The following is a 17,639-nucleotide window of genomic DNA, read 5'->3' as shown; positions in this document are numbered from 1 at the left end:
AGGGCCACCGTAGGGAGATCAAGGTTGAGGACCTCAGCTGCCCGACGGAACACCAACGTGTACGAGGCGCCCTCCTCCATGGTAGGCGGGGGAGAGGCAAACCCCGGGTCAGAGGAGACGTCGAGGTCCCCGGCATCCTCCAAGTCATCCGCCCAGTCCTGTTCGGAGTCACACTAACGGGCGAGAGGGTCCTCAGACCCCTCCCAGTCGTCCTCCACCTCCGCTGCATGTGGTACAGACCGCGGCGGCAAAGCAGGAGTCAGAGAACGAATAAACGGTGCCGTGAAAGGCGCCGAGCCGGCGCCATGTCCCAATGCGGATCCCAGGTAGGAACAAAATGGTCCTGGAACCTGGGCAAGGGCAGGAAAAATGACACCCACTGCGGCGCTGGAGGCGGAGCCGAGGGTGGCGATGGGGCTGGGGCCGGCAGCGCTGGACCTTGTGGCGCCGTGGATCCGCTGATGGTGCCAGAGTCCCAACAGGATCCTGACACGGGACCGTGGGCGCGGCGGGAGCCCGAGGCCTAAAAAGGCGGTCCATGTGAGCAAGAAATTCTTGCACCTGTGCGGGAGTCGCCGACGGACCTGGGAAAGGTGGGTAGGCCGCGGGAATCCCGGGCTCCGAAGGAGCCGCAGGGGCAGAACACCCCTGTACCCCTCGTCTGCATCCGAGGAACGACGGGGGGGACGTCGGAGAGCAAACACGCTTCTTCGACTTCTTTTTGTGTCGTCTCTTACCCGAATCCGAGGGTGAAGACTTGGAGCCCGAGGAGCGACAACTGTGGCCCCGCAAGCGTTCCTTGAAATGGCCCCTGGACCGGGAACGGCACTGGGACGAGTGCCGGACCTCCAGCAGCTTCCGGCACCGCTCTCTCAAGGCCTTCGGGGCCATGGCCCGACAGTCCCGACATGACCGGGAGTCGTGGTCGGTCTCCAGGCAGTAGTCAGACATCGTGGGGGTTCGCCACCGACATATTGCGATGGCAGGCCCCAGAAGACTTAAATCCAGGCATCCCTACGTGTACCAGGAAACCAAAATTGTACAGGAGACAAAAGTCTCAAAAGGGGTAGTCAAAAAGTGACTAAGGTACGTGCTCTAACCGGCCGCACAATGCCACCTACTGACGCGCAGGGGCACTGCTAGCAAAACCTTCCGGATCCAGTCTGACGCCTGGGGATATTCTAAGGTTTGAGTTTGAGTTTAAAAATATTTATATAGCGCACTTTCACCAGCGGTTTCATGGCGCTGCAACAGACAGATCTCCAGAGTAGGAGTAACAAAACATAATAGGAAAGAGACAAAAAACAACAAGTGATCTAATTAAAAGATTTAGCAAATAAATAGGCTTTACGTTTTTTCCGGAATTGAGGGTAAAGAGTTACAGATCTAAGCTCCAAAGGCAGGGAATTCCACAGGATTGGGGCAAGGGTCGCAAACTTTGATCCTCCCCATTTCTTCCTCCGGAAACGGGAGACTGACAACAGGGATTGCGTGGATGAGCGTAGTTCCCTAGTTGGAACATAGGGAGCGATCTCAGATGTTATAAAGGCCGGAGCCGCGCCCAGTCGTGCTTTAAAGATGATAGAAGCAAGCTTAAACTGGACGCGTTCACAGACAGGGAGCCAGTGTAAGGATTTGAGCAGGGGGGTTACGTGGTAGGATTTTGGAAGATTGAACACCAACCGTGCCGCCTGGTTCTGGATCAGCTGCAAACGCCTTAAACTATATGCAGGTATACCTGCATATAGGGCGTTGCCATAATCCAGGCGGGAAATAACCATCGCCAAGAGAATCTATCACAAAAGTGTCTCTTTCAGATATATTGGATGGGTCAAACTTCTATATTATGAACCTTTGCCGCAGGTGGTGGTGAATAATAGGAAATCGACGGCCTTCACCCTCGGTAGAGGGACAAGGCAGGGATGCCCCCCTGTCTCAGCTGCTTTTTGTCTTGGCACTCGAAGCCCTAGCGAACTGGATTTGTCGGGGCCCAGTAATGCAGGGCCTCAAATGGTCGAACGACTGGGAGATCCATATCTCCCTGTAGGCCGACGATATCCTCTTGTACCTGATGTCGCCGCGGGCCTCGCTCATCAGGGTCCTGGATATTTTTGCTACCTTTGGCAGATACTCTGGATATGCCATCAACTGGGCCAAATCCGTGCTCTACGTGCTCAGAGGGAGGTTCCCGCACCTGCCCAGGGGGTGTAGTGTGACGGAGGCAATTAATGGCTTCAAATATCTCGGTATATACATCACGAGAGACCCTAAGCAATATTACGAGCACAACCTTTTGCCTCCATTGAGGCGGCTCCGAAGCGATGTGGAACACAAAGACCCTTCCGCTCTACCTGTTGGGCAGGGCGACTCGTTTCAAGATGATGTCCACGCCCCGCTTTTTATACATTCTACATAATTCGCCCGCCCCTATCCCGGCTTCTTATTCTGCAGCAATTGAAGGCGAGCAGAGAGCCCTACTGTGGGCTACGGGTACACCTCCTATATCACTTCCTAAATTGGTGTGGGGTTGGTATGATGGGGCAATAGGGCTCCCAGATATCAAAAGATATTACTGGGCGGCGCAATTGGCTGCAATTAATCCAAGCATTTACCTTCCTCATAACGACCTGGGATTTCTAATGGACAGGTGGTTGTTGCCGGCAGGGTCTTACACATGGGCTCTCTATTCCAGACCAGCTACATTGTGCCTCACAGGACCGACGGCACATTCAGTCCAAATCTGGCATACAGCCCACAAGTCTTGGGTGGGACAAGAAGATTACGCAAACCACCCCCCTGTGGGATTTGTTTTTATTGGACACCCTGGGAAACTCTAAGGGTTTTGATAGGTGGGATCTGATAGGACTGTCGAAAGTGGGGGACATGTGAAAAGGGGGTAAGGTAATTGAGTTCTCCCCATTGCAACAAGAATACGATATAGCGGACTCAGAAATATTTTGATACTATCAAGTGAGACACACCCTGTACACACACATTCTGAAAGGGGATACCCTACCCGAAGCAACACCGCTGGAAGACAGGCTCCTGGACGGTTATATGGCCAATAAGTCAATATCCCTTACGTACCGTAAATAAATTAATCATGCAATAGACCCCCTGGTCCAGCTGCGAGTGAAATGGACAGGTGACCTGTTAGAACTGGACGATAAGGATTGGACTGAAGCTCTAGCGTCTCCAAGGGAAGTGGCTATTTCACTGCGCCTTAAACTAGTACAGCTGAAAATATTGCATAGAACATATTATTCACGGACAGCCCTGGCCCTTATGGGTTATGGAGTAGACGCAGGGTGTAAGAGAGAATGTGGAGGGGAGGGAACGTTCTTCCACATTTTATGGGAATGTCCGATCATTCGCAAGTACTGGGCGAGCGTGTTAAGATGCACGACAAACGTGCTGGGCCAAGAGTTAGACCCAGAGGGAAAAGGTGTTTACTTAATGTGTGGGGGCCAACGGATTTGAACCGCAAAGAGAAACTTTGGGCGACCTTGGGGCACATGGTAGCTAAGCACAATACAGCCAGACTGTGGGGTGGGGTCCCGACACTGGTATCATGGAAACAGGATATGGACTGGTGTATGTTCAGGGAAAAAACAGTCTATATATCCAGGGGATGTTCAAAGAAATGGTCTCAAATATGGGAAAAGTGGAATGAATATCGTGGAAGCATCTGTGTTTCCCCGTGTCTCCCCGCCCTTGATGAAGCTAGGTCGGCTTATTAACGTGATATTGAAACATGTATAATTGTAACTGATTATTGTGCCTTCCCAATCTCCTGTTTGATAACCGTAAGAATCTTTCTTTTTGCCGTTGATATCATGATGCTATATATTTGCACCACTGCTCTAAAAAAAAGTTATAAAAAAAAAATACCCTTTACTTGGAATGCAACCCCTTTTATTTTTAGAACCATGATTTAATGGTCAGGTATTTCTTAACTAGTTTGCTTTAATTAACTTGCACTTTATTCAGCTTCGAAAAAAGGACTTTGATCACTTGCAAAAGCGAATATGGCAGCTATTCAATTGTTTCTAAATCAATGATGCATTACGTCTGATGGTGCTTAACTGCGCTCACCACTTTCTATTTAGGCAGGAAAGCATGCAACAGCTAAGAGGGAGTTTGTCCTATCCGCTAAACAATACATTTTTAAAGTTTATTATCACTTTCAACAATAAAAGTGTTGCATAAAGTAGGCTAGGTGTATAGGATTGGCAAGTACGGTGTGGAGGATATGGAAGCAGACAAGAAGAAAAAATGAAACTGGCTGTGCATGTGGAAATTATGCAAAGTCTAAGGGCCATATGTAGGAAGCCAAATACCGGTCGGTAACGGACGATTTTCGGTAATTATCCCGTTACCGACCGGTATTTTGGCATTTGCTATGTAGGGGGCATATTTCAGGATTCGGTAATTTACCGAATCGGTAAAATTACCGAATCGGTAATTTTACTGATTCGGTAAATACCGAATCCTGAAATGAGATGTAGGTAACACTCTAATGAGTGTTGTGAGGGAATTGAAATTCGGTATTTAACACCAAATATAGGTTGGTGTTAAATACCGAATACATTGCAAAAAGCAATATTTTGCTGAAATAGAGTGCCATGTGGCAGACATACATGCCCTTAGGGCATGTATGTCCGCCACATGTGCACACATGCAGGGATCAGGGGTGCAACAGGGTGTCAATGTGACACCCTGCCACCCTTGAATGTGCTCCCCCCATTACCGAATCGGTATTTACCGATTCGGTAATGAGGCATACCTTCCCATTGATTCCTATGGGCCTCCAGGCCCATAGGAATCAATGGGAAGGTATGCCTCATTACCGAATCGGTAAATACAGATTCGGTAATTACCGAATTTCTCCGATTCGGTAATATTTACCGAATGATTACCTACATACAAGTTACCACTTCTTAAATACCGAATCGGTAAAGTTCGGTATTTAAGAAGTGGTAAATTGTATGCTACCTACATATGGCCCTAAGTGTCTTGTTCAGTGGTCAGCTAGCACGGAAGAATGCTGGGTAAGGCCTATCAGTAAGGGTTGCCCAAGTCCCTGGTAAAAGTAGAGACAGCCCCAACACCATCAACCAAGGTAAAATGGAAAGAGAGGTTGTCAATGGTGTGCTGTTGTTACCCAGGCATTACCACATTGTATAATGCTGGGCGACTCTTAGTTTCCTGCGTTTCAGATCCCTATTAATCTTGAAGGCACTTAAATAAAATTCATAATCACAGTACAAAAATGATATGATAGATGGACACGTGCATAAAGGAGAAAACTTCTAAGGAATAATTACACCATGTAAAAGAGAATGCAATCATCAATATAAGCAATCATGTATATCTCCTTGAGAATGAGCTTTCAGAGCAAACAAACATCACATGTAACCGTAGAGCTTTTCTTAGCCAAAGTACCATTCTGTCACATCTCCTAAAAATATAAACAAGTGTAAATGAAAAAAGCATATGAACAATTAAGCAACGGGACATAAGGCAAAGAGAGGGATCACACAACATTCATACAACTTCTTCCATATTTAGAAAACTTCCCGCAAAAAATAAAAAATAAAACACACAATTTTTTTCCCTTGAAAGAGAACAAAATAATGCAAGCACATGGTCATTTAGCAAAATAAGCTTCATCGGTAGAGCACAAGTTTCAAGAGAACAAAGACAATGGCAGGTCACAGTACCTGTGTTCTCCCCGTCAGTCGCTTTGTTTCCCCAAGACGCCAATGGAGTGTCAGGAAATAGCTCTGCTCCATGTAATCGCTCGGAGATCTTCCGTGCTGAGATAGTATCCTTAAAGTGCTCCCTCCAAGCCAGTGTGGCGCAAAGTAGGCAGAGCGTCTTCCCTGTGCCAGTCGGACTCTCTAAGATGCCATTTTGTTTCTGCAGTTGGAGGAGAGATGATCAGAGTGGCTGAAAAAAAGGTTCCTTTTCACGTTTTATACAGTATTGAGACCAATGTATCTGCTTAAGTGACTTCATTAACATTCAAGTCAACAGATTCTCATCACATAAACCTGACACTTTTTTATGTGGTATTTTATGTTTCAAGTTTTGTAGACAATTTTGTAATGTTGCTCTAAAAGGTTCTGAAACCAACTCCAACCAATGCACACATATCCCATACCTGATCACTCGAAAAGAGTAGTTTTTAAGAGTTTCCTAAAGGGGAGATGAAGGCCAGTGGATTTATGGGAAATGGGGGAGGGACTTCCAATGTTTGGCCACTAAATAACTGAAAGCTCGACCTCCACAGCAAGGAGTCTAAAGTTATACTACTGTGCAGAGTGAGTTGGTCAATATATTTAAAATTTCTTCTGCAGATAGAGAAGACCCTTTTTTAGGTCTCGCCTGAGACAGCGCTTTAGCGCTGCTCTGGCGAGACTTATAGTAAGCGCTTTTGGAAGTGGAAACGAGTGCATTTCAGGCCGCCAACTACAGTGCATGTGCTCCGGGCGCGCGCACCATTTGGCAGCCTGAAAGCACTCGTTTTCTTTCACTTTCGCGGCCGCACGGCCGCACGGCCGCCCGCGAAAAGTGCTCACCATTTGCCAACCTGCATTGCCTCGCTCCCCTACCCCCTCCCTTATCCCACTTCCTGTTTGTTGTTCTTGTTTTATTCTGTCTTTATTTCTAGAGCGTCCGTTGCTGCCCACGTCGGTGGCCTGCATATGTACCTGGGTGCTGCTGTGTGAGCAAGTTGTACACTTCACAGCCACTTACAAAAGGAGTTTTCTTTTGCTCCTCACATGCATTTAGGGTAGTTCGTTGTTTTAACGGATTTAGTGTTATTTTATTGATAAAGAATACTTAACTATTTAATATTTTAGCAGTTTTTATTATTATAATTGTAATTCTCATTATTATTGTATTATCATTATACATTATTATTGTTGTTATGTAAACTGCTTGATAAACAGTTGCACGTCTCTGGCGTTTTAATGTTATTTGTTTTAAAGAGCGTTTTTTTTAAACTACTTCTCAGGTCTGCTACAAGCAGGTGCTGAGAGCCACGATATAGCGCCTTGGATCGATACATAGCGCCGTCTGCCTTCAATGAGTTTGCGCCCTGGCTTCTACTGGTTCTGGCAGTCACTTTTTCTGAACTCATCACTAGTGCTTCCCTGACCCGCAGTCTGACCTCTGACTGATACTTCCCGCGCCGGAGGAGCGCTGTGGAATATGCGGTTTGGTGTCTTCCTTCCACATGGCGGGACACGACCCGACAGAGGCCCGCACCAGCTCTCCTCTCTCTGGAAGTCTTCCCCGGCCAGAGTGCTTTTACGTGGCGCAAAACCTCCTCGTGTACTCTTATGGGCAGCCGTGACTCATCCTTTTATCAATTCCATGGTAAAACGGCGTCTCATTCTTTTATGAGTTTCCTCACCACCTGCCTTATGTTCCATACCCTTTCATGGGGCAATCGCTGCTCCTTCTTTTATCACTCCACCACCGCTGCCTTAACTCTCATACCTGCGCCTGCCTCCTATGCGGCAGCGGCGGCTCCTTCTTATTCCGGCCTCAGACGTTTCATACCCGTTCTTACTCCTTAGGGCAGCAGAGTCTCCATCGTTTATCACTTCGCCACGAGCCCAGTGCCTTACGTTTCATACCCGATTGTGCTCTTTATGACTCAGCCGCGCCGCGGCTCCTTCTTTTATCACCTCCACACCTCGCCTTGTTTCATACATGTTCGTTAAACGCATCCATGTTTACTCCTTTTATCTAACACGCAGGGGCGTTGTACTTGTGCATAGTCTGTCCTCGCGCCACCTCTCTGTAATGCTATTATTGTCCTTTGACCATCGCGTGCACTGTACCTGTGTGCACCCCTCCCTCCAGGCTTTGGCCTCTCCAGGCCGTGTGTCTTGTGTGCTGTTGTCAGCCCACTCCAGCGCCGTGTCTTGTGTGTTATCAGCCCTCTCGGGGCTGGGTGCCGTGTGTTTCGTGGTCAGCACAGCTCAATCACGGCTATCTGAAGTGACGGCACTTTAAGCAAACAGGCAAATACTGAAATGGCACAAAACAAGGACAGAACAGCTGCGGAGACCCAATCACTCCAGCCGACTGAAGCCGGGCACACGGGCACTTCGATAACAGGGTGTGAAATGTTTATTTCCAAACGAGCTGCAATTACCGTTGTCACTGCAAATACAGTGCCTGCTTCTGCTGGCCTGGGGTGTGGCGCGTCACGTGCCAGACTTACTACACTGTAATCATAACAACAGAAGTAACGACAAGAACACGAATGATAACCGCAGTGAAAACAAGAAAACACAATACAGTCTTTCTATGCTCGAAGCTCTGTTGGTAACAGGTGTTGTTTCTGTTGATTCACACAGAAATCCGCTCAGAACTCAAGCGCTGAATCGTTTTAAGGCGCTACATGGAAGCCGGATGTCCACGAGTGATGTGCACTACTGTAGGGGAGGGGGTTTCCGATGACGCATCGTTGCATACCCCAGTGTTTCCCAGTTCTTCTGGCACAAGTTATTGTAACATCACATGAAATCTAACGCATGTTATTCCCACAAACAGCAGATGCAGAAATGCGATTTCCGATTTGAACCCTCTCTAATAAACCGAGATGCGTTCCCTCCCCCACAACGCTTAAGATTTAAAGCCACACACAGGGCAGGCCTAAGAATCAAACTACATCAACTCGATTTATCGGAGTATTAATGCTGTTGGAATGAGAAGTATTACAAGTGGCCCTTTGAGAGTTCTAAAACTAGAGACTCATGGCTCTTTCATTATAGTTCAGTTTACCCGGGCGTAAACCACCCGATCATGCAATATTTACGTCCTGTTAAAAAAAAAAAAAACTCGCAGTCAAGCCGTGAGGAGGGGTTGCCACTGTGTTTGGATGGCCAAAATGTTCACAAATGTTATGTATGTGGGTTTTTGAAAGTGCTTCCCCTGGCATAGAGCTACAGTGCACGAGGCGTGCACGCGCGCAAAGCAGCCATATGGCTTTACGTCGCTCTCCCTCGTAGCCCCTCTCCGCCCCCTTCCCTGCTGCTATTTCACACCAGTTCACCAGTTATCAGAACTCGCGCTTCTCTCCCCCACCCCCCCACCTTCGTGTCTCGCGCTGGAGAAGTGAGTATTCTAATAACTCAGCACTGCTGTTGGAGCAGCAGAAGTTACATGTCATTGGTGTATTTACATAAGCAGCAGTTGCACATTAATTGGAACTTCAAGCACGAACGTTGTGCAAAGCGTTATAGACAACATCCCCGTTGGTGTCCAGCGGTCTGCAGTGCTCAGTAGACTTTGTGCCTCGAGCTGACAAACTGTGTAGCAGCTGCACATGCACCTCCCTCGAGCACGGCACTGGCACTAGTTGCTTGATCCCATATCACTACGGGATTCACTACCAATGAATGTGACTCTTTTGCACACATGAAAGCTTTTTCTAACCCCACGGACCTCCCTTTAGTACTTCTGTTTGGTTCATCTCCATGCATGTACCTTCACGCTGTAATCAGTGAACTCAGAAGCAGAGCAATGGAGAGGATGTGGCGCTATGGCCAGAGCTCCTGAGTTTGGAACCAGGTTTGAGTCTTGACGTAGGCTCAACATCCTGCGATTCTGGGCAAATCACTTAATCTCCTCTTACCTAAAAAACAAATTGTGTCCAACTGTAATGTAATTGGTGCTCATATAAAATGCTCCACTGCCTTCGGGTCATGTTGGCGCTATATAAAGCACTGCTAGAAGTCGATAAAACTAAACCTAGAAACCATTAGCCAAGCTAGTAGAGTCAGTACAATGTGCACAAGATCAAGAGAATTTAGCACTGAAACAGCAAAGCCGTTCCGTTACCTTACTGTATTTTTTTTCTTAAGGTATCTTTATATACTGAACTCCTGGTGACATCCTAATGTAAATATTTACTATAGATTGGAAAACATAGCTGCTGTATGCTGCCCACCTCTTTCGTTAGGAACAGAGGCTGATAATTTGCAGGACCTCCTCTTTGGCCCAGTTCATAACTTTTCCATAGCTATCGTGCACGCGCGCAAAGCAGCCATATGGCTTTACGTCGCTCTCCCTCGTAGCCCCTCTCCGCCCCCTTCCCTGCTTCTCTCCCCCACCCCCTCCACCATCGCGTCTCGTTTCTTTTTTCCACAGTCCACAATGTTTTCCGCGATCATATCGCAACAGTCGCCCAAATATAGATGACTGTCTTCATTAGTCAACCATATATTTTAATAATGCAGCCTCACCTAATAAATAGTCTTTTGATTATGTCTGCATACCAATATGCGAATGGTGGGCTATGAAGCTTTCCAAATAGTTTACAATCGGCCTCTTTCACAGTATTACGGCTAAAACCATAAACGTAACACTCTACTTCGTTTTCCTCTTACTCGGTATCAGTCCTACAAGACTTGTTAACAACGCAAGAAATGCTTGCTTGTCAGTACAGCTTTAAATACGAAATGCTCTCCTACTACAAAGTGCAGTGGTTCAAGTGTTTCCAAAATGTGACAAGCATATATTTGCTGCAGCTATAGCCTTCGGTGGGCCTTTACCCAAACTGAGCCTATGCAGTTATTGGTATGCCAGGCAGTTCTGCTGTAATCAAATGTAGCCTTTGTTGACACCAGTCTTGTATGGAGCTCTACCGTCGCCTCGTTTCATCTGAGAGATCTGTCTGCAGATTGCACTGACAATTGTTTTATCCTGGTGGTGTGCACTGTAGGATATGACATTTGGGAGTATCATTATCTTCCCTTGGTGTAAACAGGCTCCCACTGGTCCCAGCTCCAGGCATTTTTATGTTTATTCGGGGTTATGGACTATTTTTAACAGGGCACTGTTTGAATCTTAATGTAGGTTATACATTTCCAATCTAGTATACTCTCTTTTCTCTAAAAGTCCTCAAAACGTAATAATACATTTACTTTAAAGCATCCGTGCACTGTACCATGTACATTTTTAAAACCTTGGGCCACTGTATAATCTGTTTTGTATCATTGATGCTACATATTTTCCTCCCCCAGTCCTGCTGTTTTCTGTGCAGCATACATGTCACTATCTGTTGAAGGACTCTGCTGTCCCATAAGAGCAGCACAATACAGTCATTGTATCAGTATCCCTTTATGCACTGTGCGATGCATTCTCTGTACCTGGCTGTAGTTTTTGCCACAAAAGAGCACACACGTTAACGCTTCAATTCTTCGTCTGGCTTTTCCACAGACCTAACAAAGCCCCGGCCTCCTATCCGGCATTATAGGTGCACCAAAATGACGATGAGATTTTCAATTAGAGACTGATTTGGTAATGTCGGGGCATTAGAGCTGTCCATGCTTGTGGCCAGACCTCTGGCATCTGACAAAAGCATTTCCACTATCCAAGAACACACTGCTGCACTACACATTGCTGCACGCCGCACATTGCTGCACGTCGCACACTGCTGCACGTCGCACACTGCAGCACGCCTCACACTGCTACACGAAACACTGCTGCACGCCGCACACTGCTGCACGCCGCACACTGCTGCACGCCGCACACTGCTGCACGCCCCACACTGCTGCACGCCGCACACTGCTGCACGCCGCTGCACGCCTCACACTGCTGCACGCCGCACACTGCTGCACGCCGCACACTGCTGCACGCCGCACACTGCTGCACGCCGCACACTGCTGCACGCCGCACACTGCTGCACGCCGCACACTGCTGCACGGCGCACACTGCTGCACGCCCCACACTGCTGCACGCCGCACACTGCTGCACGCCGCTGCACGCCACACAGTGCTGCACGCCGCACACTGCTGCACGCCGCACACTGCTGCACGCCTCACACTGCTGCACGCCTCACACTGCTGCACGCCTCACACTGCTGCACGCCTCACACTGCTGCACGCCTCACACTGCTACACCAAACACTGCTGCACTCCGCACACTGCTGCACGCCGCACACTGCTGCACGCCGCACACTGCTGCACGCCGCACACTGCTGCACGCCGCTCACTGCTGCACGCCGCTCACTGCTGCACTCCACACACTGCTTTTATGCGAGTTTATGCTACTGACATTGTAAATGACAATGCCTTTTATTTGTTTTAAAACCAAAACATAAATAAAAGGCATTGTAATTTTACAATGCTAATAGCTCAAACTCTTATAAATGCGAGACCTATTGCATTGCAAATGCTTGTATACACTACCCGATACACCAGACAGAGAGATTTAGACAGCATTCTATTTTCAATGGGAAACCAGTGGAGCAAGTGCTTAAAAATAGACATGTGCAATTGTCTTTTAATACCAAAGATCAGGTCAATAGATATGTTTTACAGTACTCTGAGCTTCTGAGCTTCTGAATAAGAACCTTTAGAGAACCCTAATACAGGCTATTACAATAGTCAAGCCTTGACAGGATTAAGGCCCGAGCCACCAGCTTACAACCTTGCTGAGGAACAAACAGGAACGCTATTTTCAGTATTTTAAGAAGAACAATTAGTAGACACAATCTTGATAGTCTAATAAAACAGTGAACGATTGTCATCCAAGGAGACCCTTAAGGTTTTACCACTGTTCTTGGGGCCGGTGGTTGGCCAAGATAATCAGCCATCAATTATCAGACCAGCTTGTTTAGGTCTGGCCAAAAACATGTACCTCTGTATTGTCTGTATTAAGTTGTAACCCATTTTTTTAGCATCACATTTGTAGTTGCTGATACATATACTGTAAAACTCACGCTTTTTTTATCTTGAAATCTATATAGGTGAATGATAACCTGGGAATCACTAGCATACATCATGAAGCAATACCCAAAAAGCTTCAATATGTTTATCCAAGGGGTAAGTAAATATCAAAAAGGGTAGGAAATGAAAAGCCCTAGGAGACTACATGATTAACCTGAAAAATCTCTGAAAATGAAGGGGTTATTTTACCTGTGTTTGATCGTTAAGATAGGAGGACAGTCTTTGCAAGGCCTGCCCAACACCAATCTCTTGCAAAAGCACATGCGAGATGGTGTTGAAGGCAGCCAAAAGTTTGGGAATTTGGGCCATACAGCCACCCTAATCCAGTACACACCATAGCTAATCCCTTACAGCCACCAAAGCCGATTCCATGCTGTGCATTGGTCTAAACCCTAAATGAGCTGGAGCCATGGCCAATTGAGTTTTTAAGAAAAAAGACAAAAAACTGTTTACATGCTTCTCTAAGATCTTAACAGTCACAGGTAAAAGAGATTAGTTGGAAATTCGCCAAGGCAGGTGGGTCATCTGTTGTTGTTTTTTTTTTTTTTAAGATGAGCGTGATAACAGCATGGAACTGACGGTATAATCAGCGAAGTATTGCAGAAATTGCTGAAAACTGTCTGAAGCACGCTAATAGCAGAATGCAAAATCCGTGCCAAACAGTTACCTTGGCGATCGGGATTTTACACAGAGAAATAGCTCATGTAGAGATTTCAAAGAAATGGGCTCGAACTCAGATAACAGGGACAACTATTAAAATCAGATGTTTATCATGTTCCACCTTCAAATAGTTTATCAAAGACAAATCAAATCTTATTTATTTTATCCAAAATGAATGAGGCTAGATTGGTGCAGGTCTCTTGAGTATCATGAATATTCAAGTGAAACAGCTAACAATTCTAAAAATCTCCCTCATCTAATTAGAAAAAGAAGTTATACAAGCTGTAAAATAAGGTTTTTTTGCCAGCCCAATCCACCTTTTATAAGTTCGAAGAGCAGTTAAATACCTTGCTTTGTCATCAGCCTTATTCTCTGCACCACACTCTTTCTAATTTCTTACAATGTGCCAAATATTCCCATCTTGGCCCTGCCTTTCCAAGAATTACTGAAGAGCAGTTACCTTTAGAAGGTGATGGGTTTAGAATTCTGATAAATGAGGACACTCACTAAATGTCACAGTCCATTCATAACTAGATATTTAAAAGTGTTCAGGTATCCATTTATATTTATAAGTTAAAAACTTAAAACATGTACTGGTAGGGTCTGATACGCATAATGGAAACAGTGGTGGGAGACAAGGTCTTGATGGAGTCGAGATGGCACATTTTGGGAGTAACGGGAGAGACCACATGGCCGCAGTGAGCCAACACCTGGTTGGCCTTGGCAGGGGGGTAGCCAAGAGAAATATAGACAGAGCCTAGGGGCATCAGAGGCCCCAACACTGGAATCCTGGGAGAATTATATGGATTGGTGCCATAGGGCGGAACAATTAGTTTATCAAAGCCGAGGCTGCCCACGTAAATAGGAAAAGATATGGGGGGCATGGGCACAGTGCGGAGGCCAATGAGTAGGGCCATCAGGAGGGTCTTGCAGTCTTCCAGAGACAATATTAAACACAACGTCACCCTCAACTGTAATGACGTTAGCGGCAAGCAATTGAAGTTGGCAACAGTTGTGTCATGGGATACAGTGGAAATGTGTTTATCCACAAAATATGTGTCTATATATGTAGTATATCTGAAGCTTGTTCTTGTGTTTAATAAAAAGAATTTTTAAAAAAAACGTCCAACATGAACAAATTAGCAGAAGTTCTAGTAACTTCTAAGGTGAAAAGACAATCCGAAATTTACTCATAGAACTCATGCAATATGGCGTTCTAATCTCATTATCTATGGGCAATGCAGATCTATGTAAAAGAGATCGTGAATCCTTAGTATTTCTTTGTAATGTTCAGGTCTCAGTTCTATACCATTACAAGGCATCTCAGCTACTACAAGATGCTCAAGATAATGGGTACTCTGCACGGACCCAGGGAGGCAGGGGAGGGGGGAGGGAGTGTTAAGGTTGTTGAGATAAAGATATGCAGGTTAGATATGTGCAGATCCTGTTATGATAATGCTGTAATTGCATATAACACAAATGCCAATAAAATTTGTTTACAAAAAAGATAATGGGTACTCTGCTGTATCTGTTCTTAGTTCTAGTTTTTAGACTAAGCAGGTGTTGTGGGAGCATAAATGAATAGATTTAGTCACAAATAGAGGAGAACAAGCCAAAAAATGTCAAACACGTTGAAAAGCCCACCAATGATATTAAACTGGAATTGATAAAACACAAAGACTATTATTTCTGAATGGCAAGAGAAACTGACCACAAAGTCACAATATCACGTTAACAGGGTCACCAGGAATATAGTTTTTATTTATAGGAGCAATAGAAACAGATTAGAGGGAACAACTGGCTGGAAGTAGTTCTAAAGTCAACACACCAGCATGGGAATGACTAGAACTGTACATGGGCACAGTTAGCATATAACCACTTAGGGTCCAAATTGAAGGGCCTATGTTCTGGTAAAAAGCTGGCTGACGTGAGAATTGTTCATTAGTATTGTCGCCCATGGGAGATGTGCCACCGACCAGCCAGGCCCCAATGGTAACTGTAGGAAGCACTGGTTTAGAGTTAAAGTCCTTTCACAACTTGAAGCAGTGATATCACTGGAACTGCAGATTACGGAGAAATGGTTCTGGACTTACAGTGACTAGCTTCAACCAATAGATGAGGTCATCAAATGTTTCTGGGATTCAGATAAGGCCTTGCTGGGCTAGATGACCTTGTGGTTCCATAGCAGGCTCTGGAGTCAATCTCCATGCAATGCACCTCACATACTTTGCAAGAATTATTGCTCAGATTTACATACAATTCTAAAATGGGGTAATTCTGCCTAAAACATGTTTGCCAGTTTCTGAAAATACAAACATTCCAATGTTAAATGCAAGCGCTGCATTTTGGTTAAATGTGCTTAATTTTCGAGAGTGGCCTGACCAGGCAGGATGGCAGACACACATTCCCAGACCTCCTCTGTGATCCGCGCCTGTTAGGACCGCATTTCCCTACATCTAATTCTCGAGAGACCCAGAAGAGAACACAAGACACCCCTGGTGCCTGATTCAGGGAGGGCCCCACTCGGTGGCGAGATCTCCCAGTCTTGGGTGTGGCAGAGGCAGTCTCCTGCAACTAAGAGCAGTAAGTTTAAGTTCTTGTCCCTTTCCTGCGCCGTCATCCATCTATCCCTCTGGCACTACTGCGACATTGGCAGTGGTGCAGGGAGCCGTGTACCCTCACCGTCCCCCAACCTCCCTGCGGGTGCCCTTGGCCCAGAGAAGAGACTCCTCCAAAGCAACTGGTGGCCGTGGGGCCGCCAGCCCTCGGCGGGGGGGACGTGGGCTGCTGCTGGGTGTCCCTAGACAGATGGGGGCTGATCAACACGTTGGGGTCTGGGGATGGATCCAGACTGACTGGGCGACTTGGGCCCCCTCTGGCAGCCGACCGTCTCACACCTCTCTTTCCCCCGATTCCCCCTCTCCCCCTGTCCCACCACAGCAGCACCCGGGCCACCTGCTCCCAAGGGCCCAACCCTGGCTAAAAGCTGGGTGCCCCCATCTAAGGACAAACAGGCTGGGACAGCGTTGAAGGACCGAATGGACCCCGGGCACATCAGCCCTTACATGGCTGACATGGGAGACCCACGGGAGAAGACACCACAACCTCTGCCCCCCATACAGATCCTGTCAGCTGCTCATGCTGCACAGGGGCGAAAGTGGAACTTCTTAGGCAAGACCTTTGCAACATGTCATCCAGGATGACAACGACGTAGGATCGGATAGCCATACTTGAAAACAACATAGCCACTCTCAAATTCAGTATGATGAAAGCTCTCTCAGCAATGGCCACTCTAAAACAACGCGCAGAATAGGTGGAAAAAAGGTCAAGAAGAAACAACCTCTACTTCATAGGCTTCCCGTAGCAAGTCAAAGATGCTTCTTGGGAGAATGTATAGGAGGAGGGCTTTTTGGGGTGGCTTGACTGTTTACTGTTGGTGTGCACCACACATATGTTCATGCTCAACATCATATCGGAAGCGATACAGCAATAGCTAAGGCTGTCCTGCAAAATTCCCCTCCACACGCACAGCCTCCCTCACTCCAATACCACATCCAAAATAACGCTCACACCCCACTGAGAAATGAAACATTTCATTGTGTCATGGAACGCAAATGGCCTCCTGGACGAATTAAGAGGATGACTAACTGAAAATATGCCAAACGACTCAAGCTGCAGGTCTTGATGCTCCAAGAAACTCATTTGTTGGGATCCCCCTGTCCCTTTCATAAACAATACGTTTAGGACATGGTATACCACGCCGGCTTTGTCCTCGGCTGCAGGGGGTGACGATTCTCTTCCACAAGACCCTACCCTTGACAGTGACCAATATAGTCACATTCCTTGGGAAGATATGTGGGGTGGAGGCCTTCTTGAGGATAGAACTGCAACTTCCTTAGTATCTATATCCCACCCTACATGCAACCTATAACTCTGAACGCCCTAACGGCGGAGATACCAAAACTGCCCCAGGGAACGACAATGGTTAGAGGGGACTTCAATGCTACCCATAATCACAACCTGGACACCTCAGGGGCCCCCACAGCCAAACGAATAATGGGAGCCAAACGACTAGCGACCTAGGGCCTTTGCTACAGCTGGAGACCTTGGCACCCCCAGACCAAGGAGTATACTCACACATCTGCATCCCACAAGACATTCTCCTGCATTGACCTCATACTGTTTCCTGCAGCTGATACGCTGACATTGACCTCTGCCAGT

At 46.7% G+C, this 17,639-nt stretch overlaps 1 protein-coding gene across 4 annotated transcripts in view; it reads right to left on the bottom strand.

Moving 5' to 3' along the window:
- Positions 1 to 17,639, bottom strand: part of RTEL1 (regulator of telomere elongation helicase 1) — a 358,799-nt gene that overhangs the window by 303,201 nt on the left and 37,959 nt on the right. For all 4 annotated transcript variants that reach the window (XM_085619604.1, XM_085619601.1, XM_085619602.1 and 1 more), the window contains exon 3: positions 5,724 to 5,922. In XM_085619604.1, the coding sequence (XP_085475730.1) occupies positions 5,724 to 5,922 (199 nt within the window). The remainder of the gene's footprint in view (positions 1 to 5,723; positions 5,923 to 17,639) is intronic.

Source organism: Triturus cristatus, chromosome 7 (assembly GCF_964204655.1).
Source record: "Triturus cristatus chromosome 7, aTriCri1.1, whole genome shotgun sequence".
NCBI lineage: Eukaryota > Metazoa > Chordata > Amphibia > Caudata > Salamandridae > Triturus > Triturus cristatus.
Note: the sequence above shows the minus strand (reverse complement) of the source record. Positions and strands in the feature narration are given on the sequence as shown.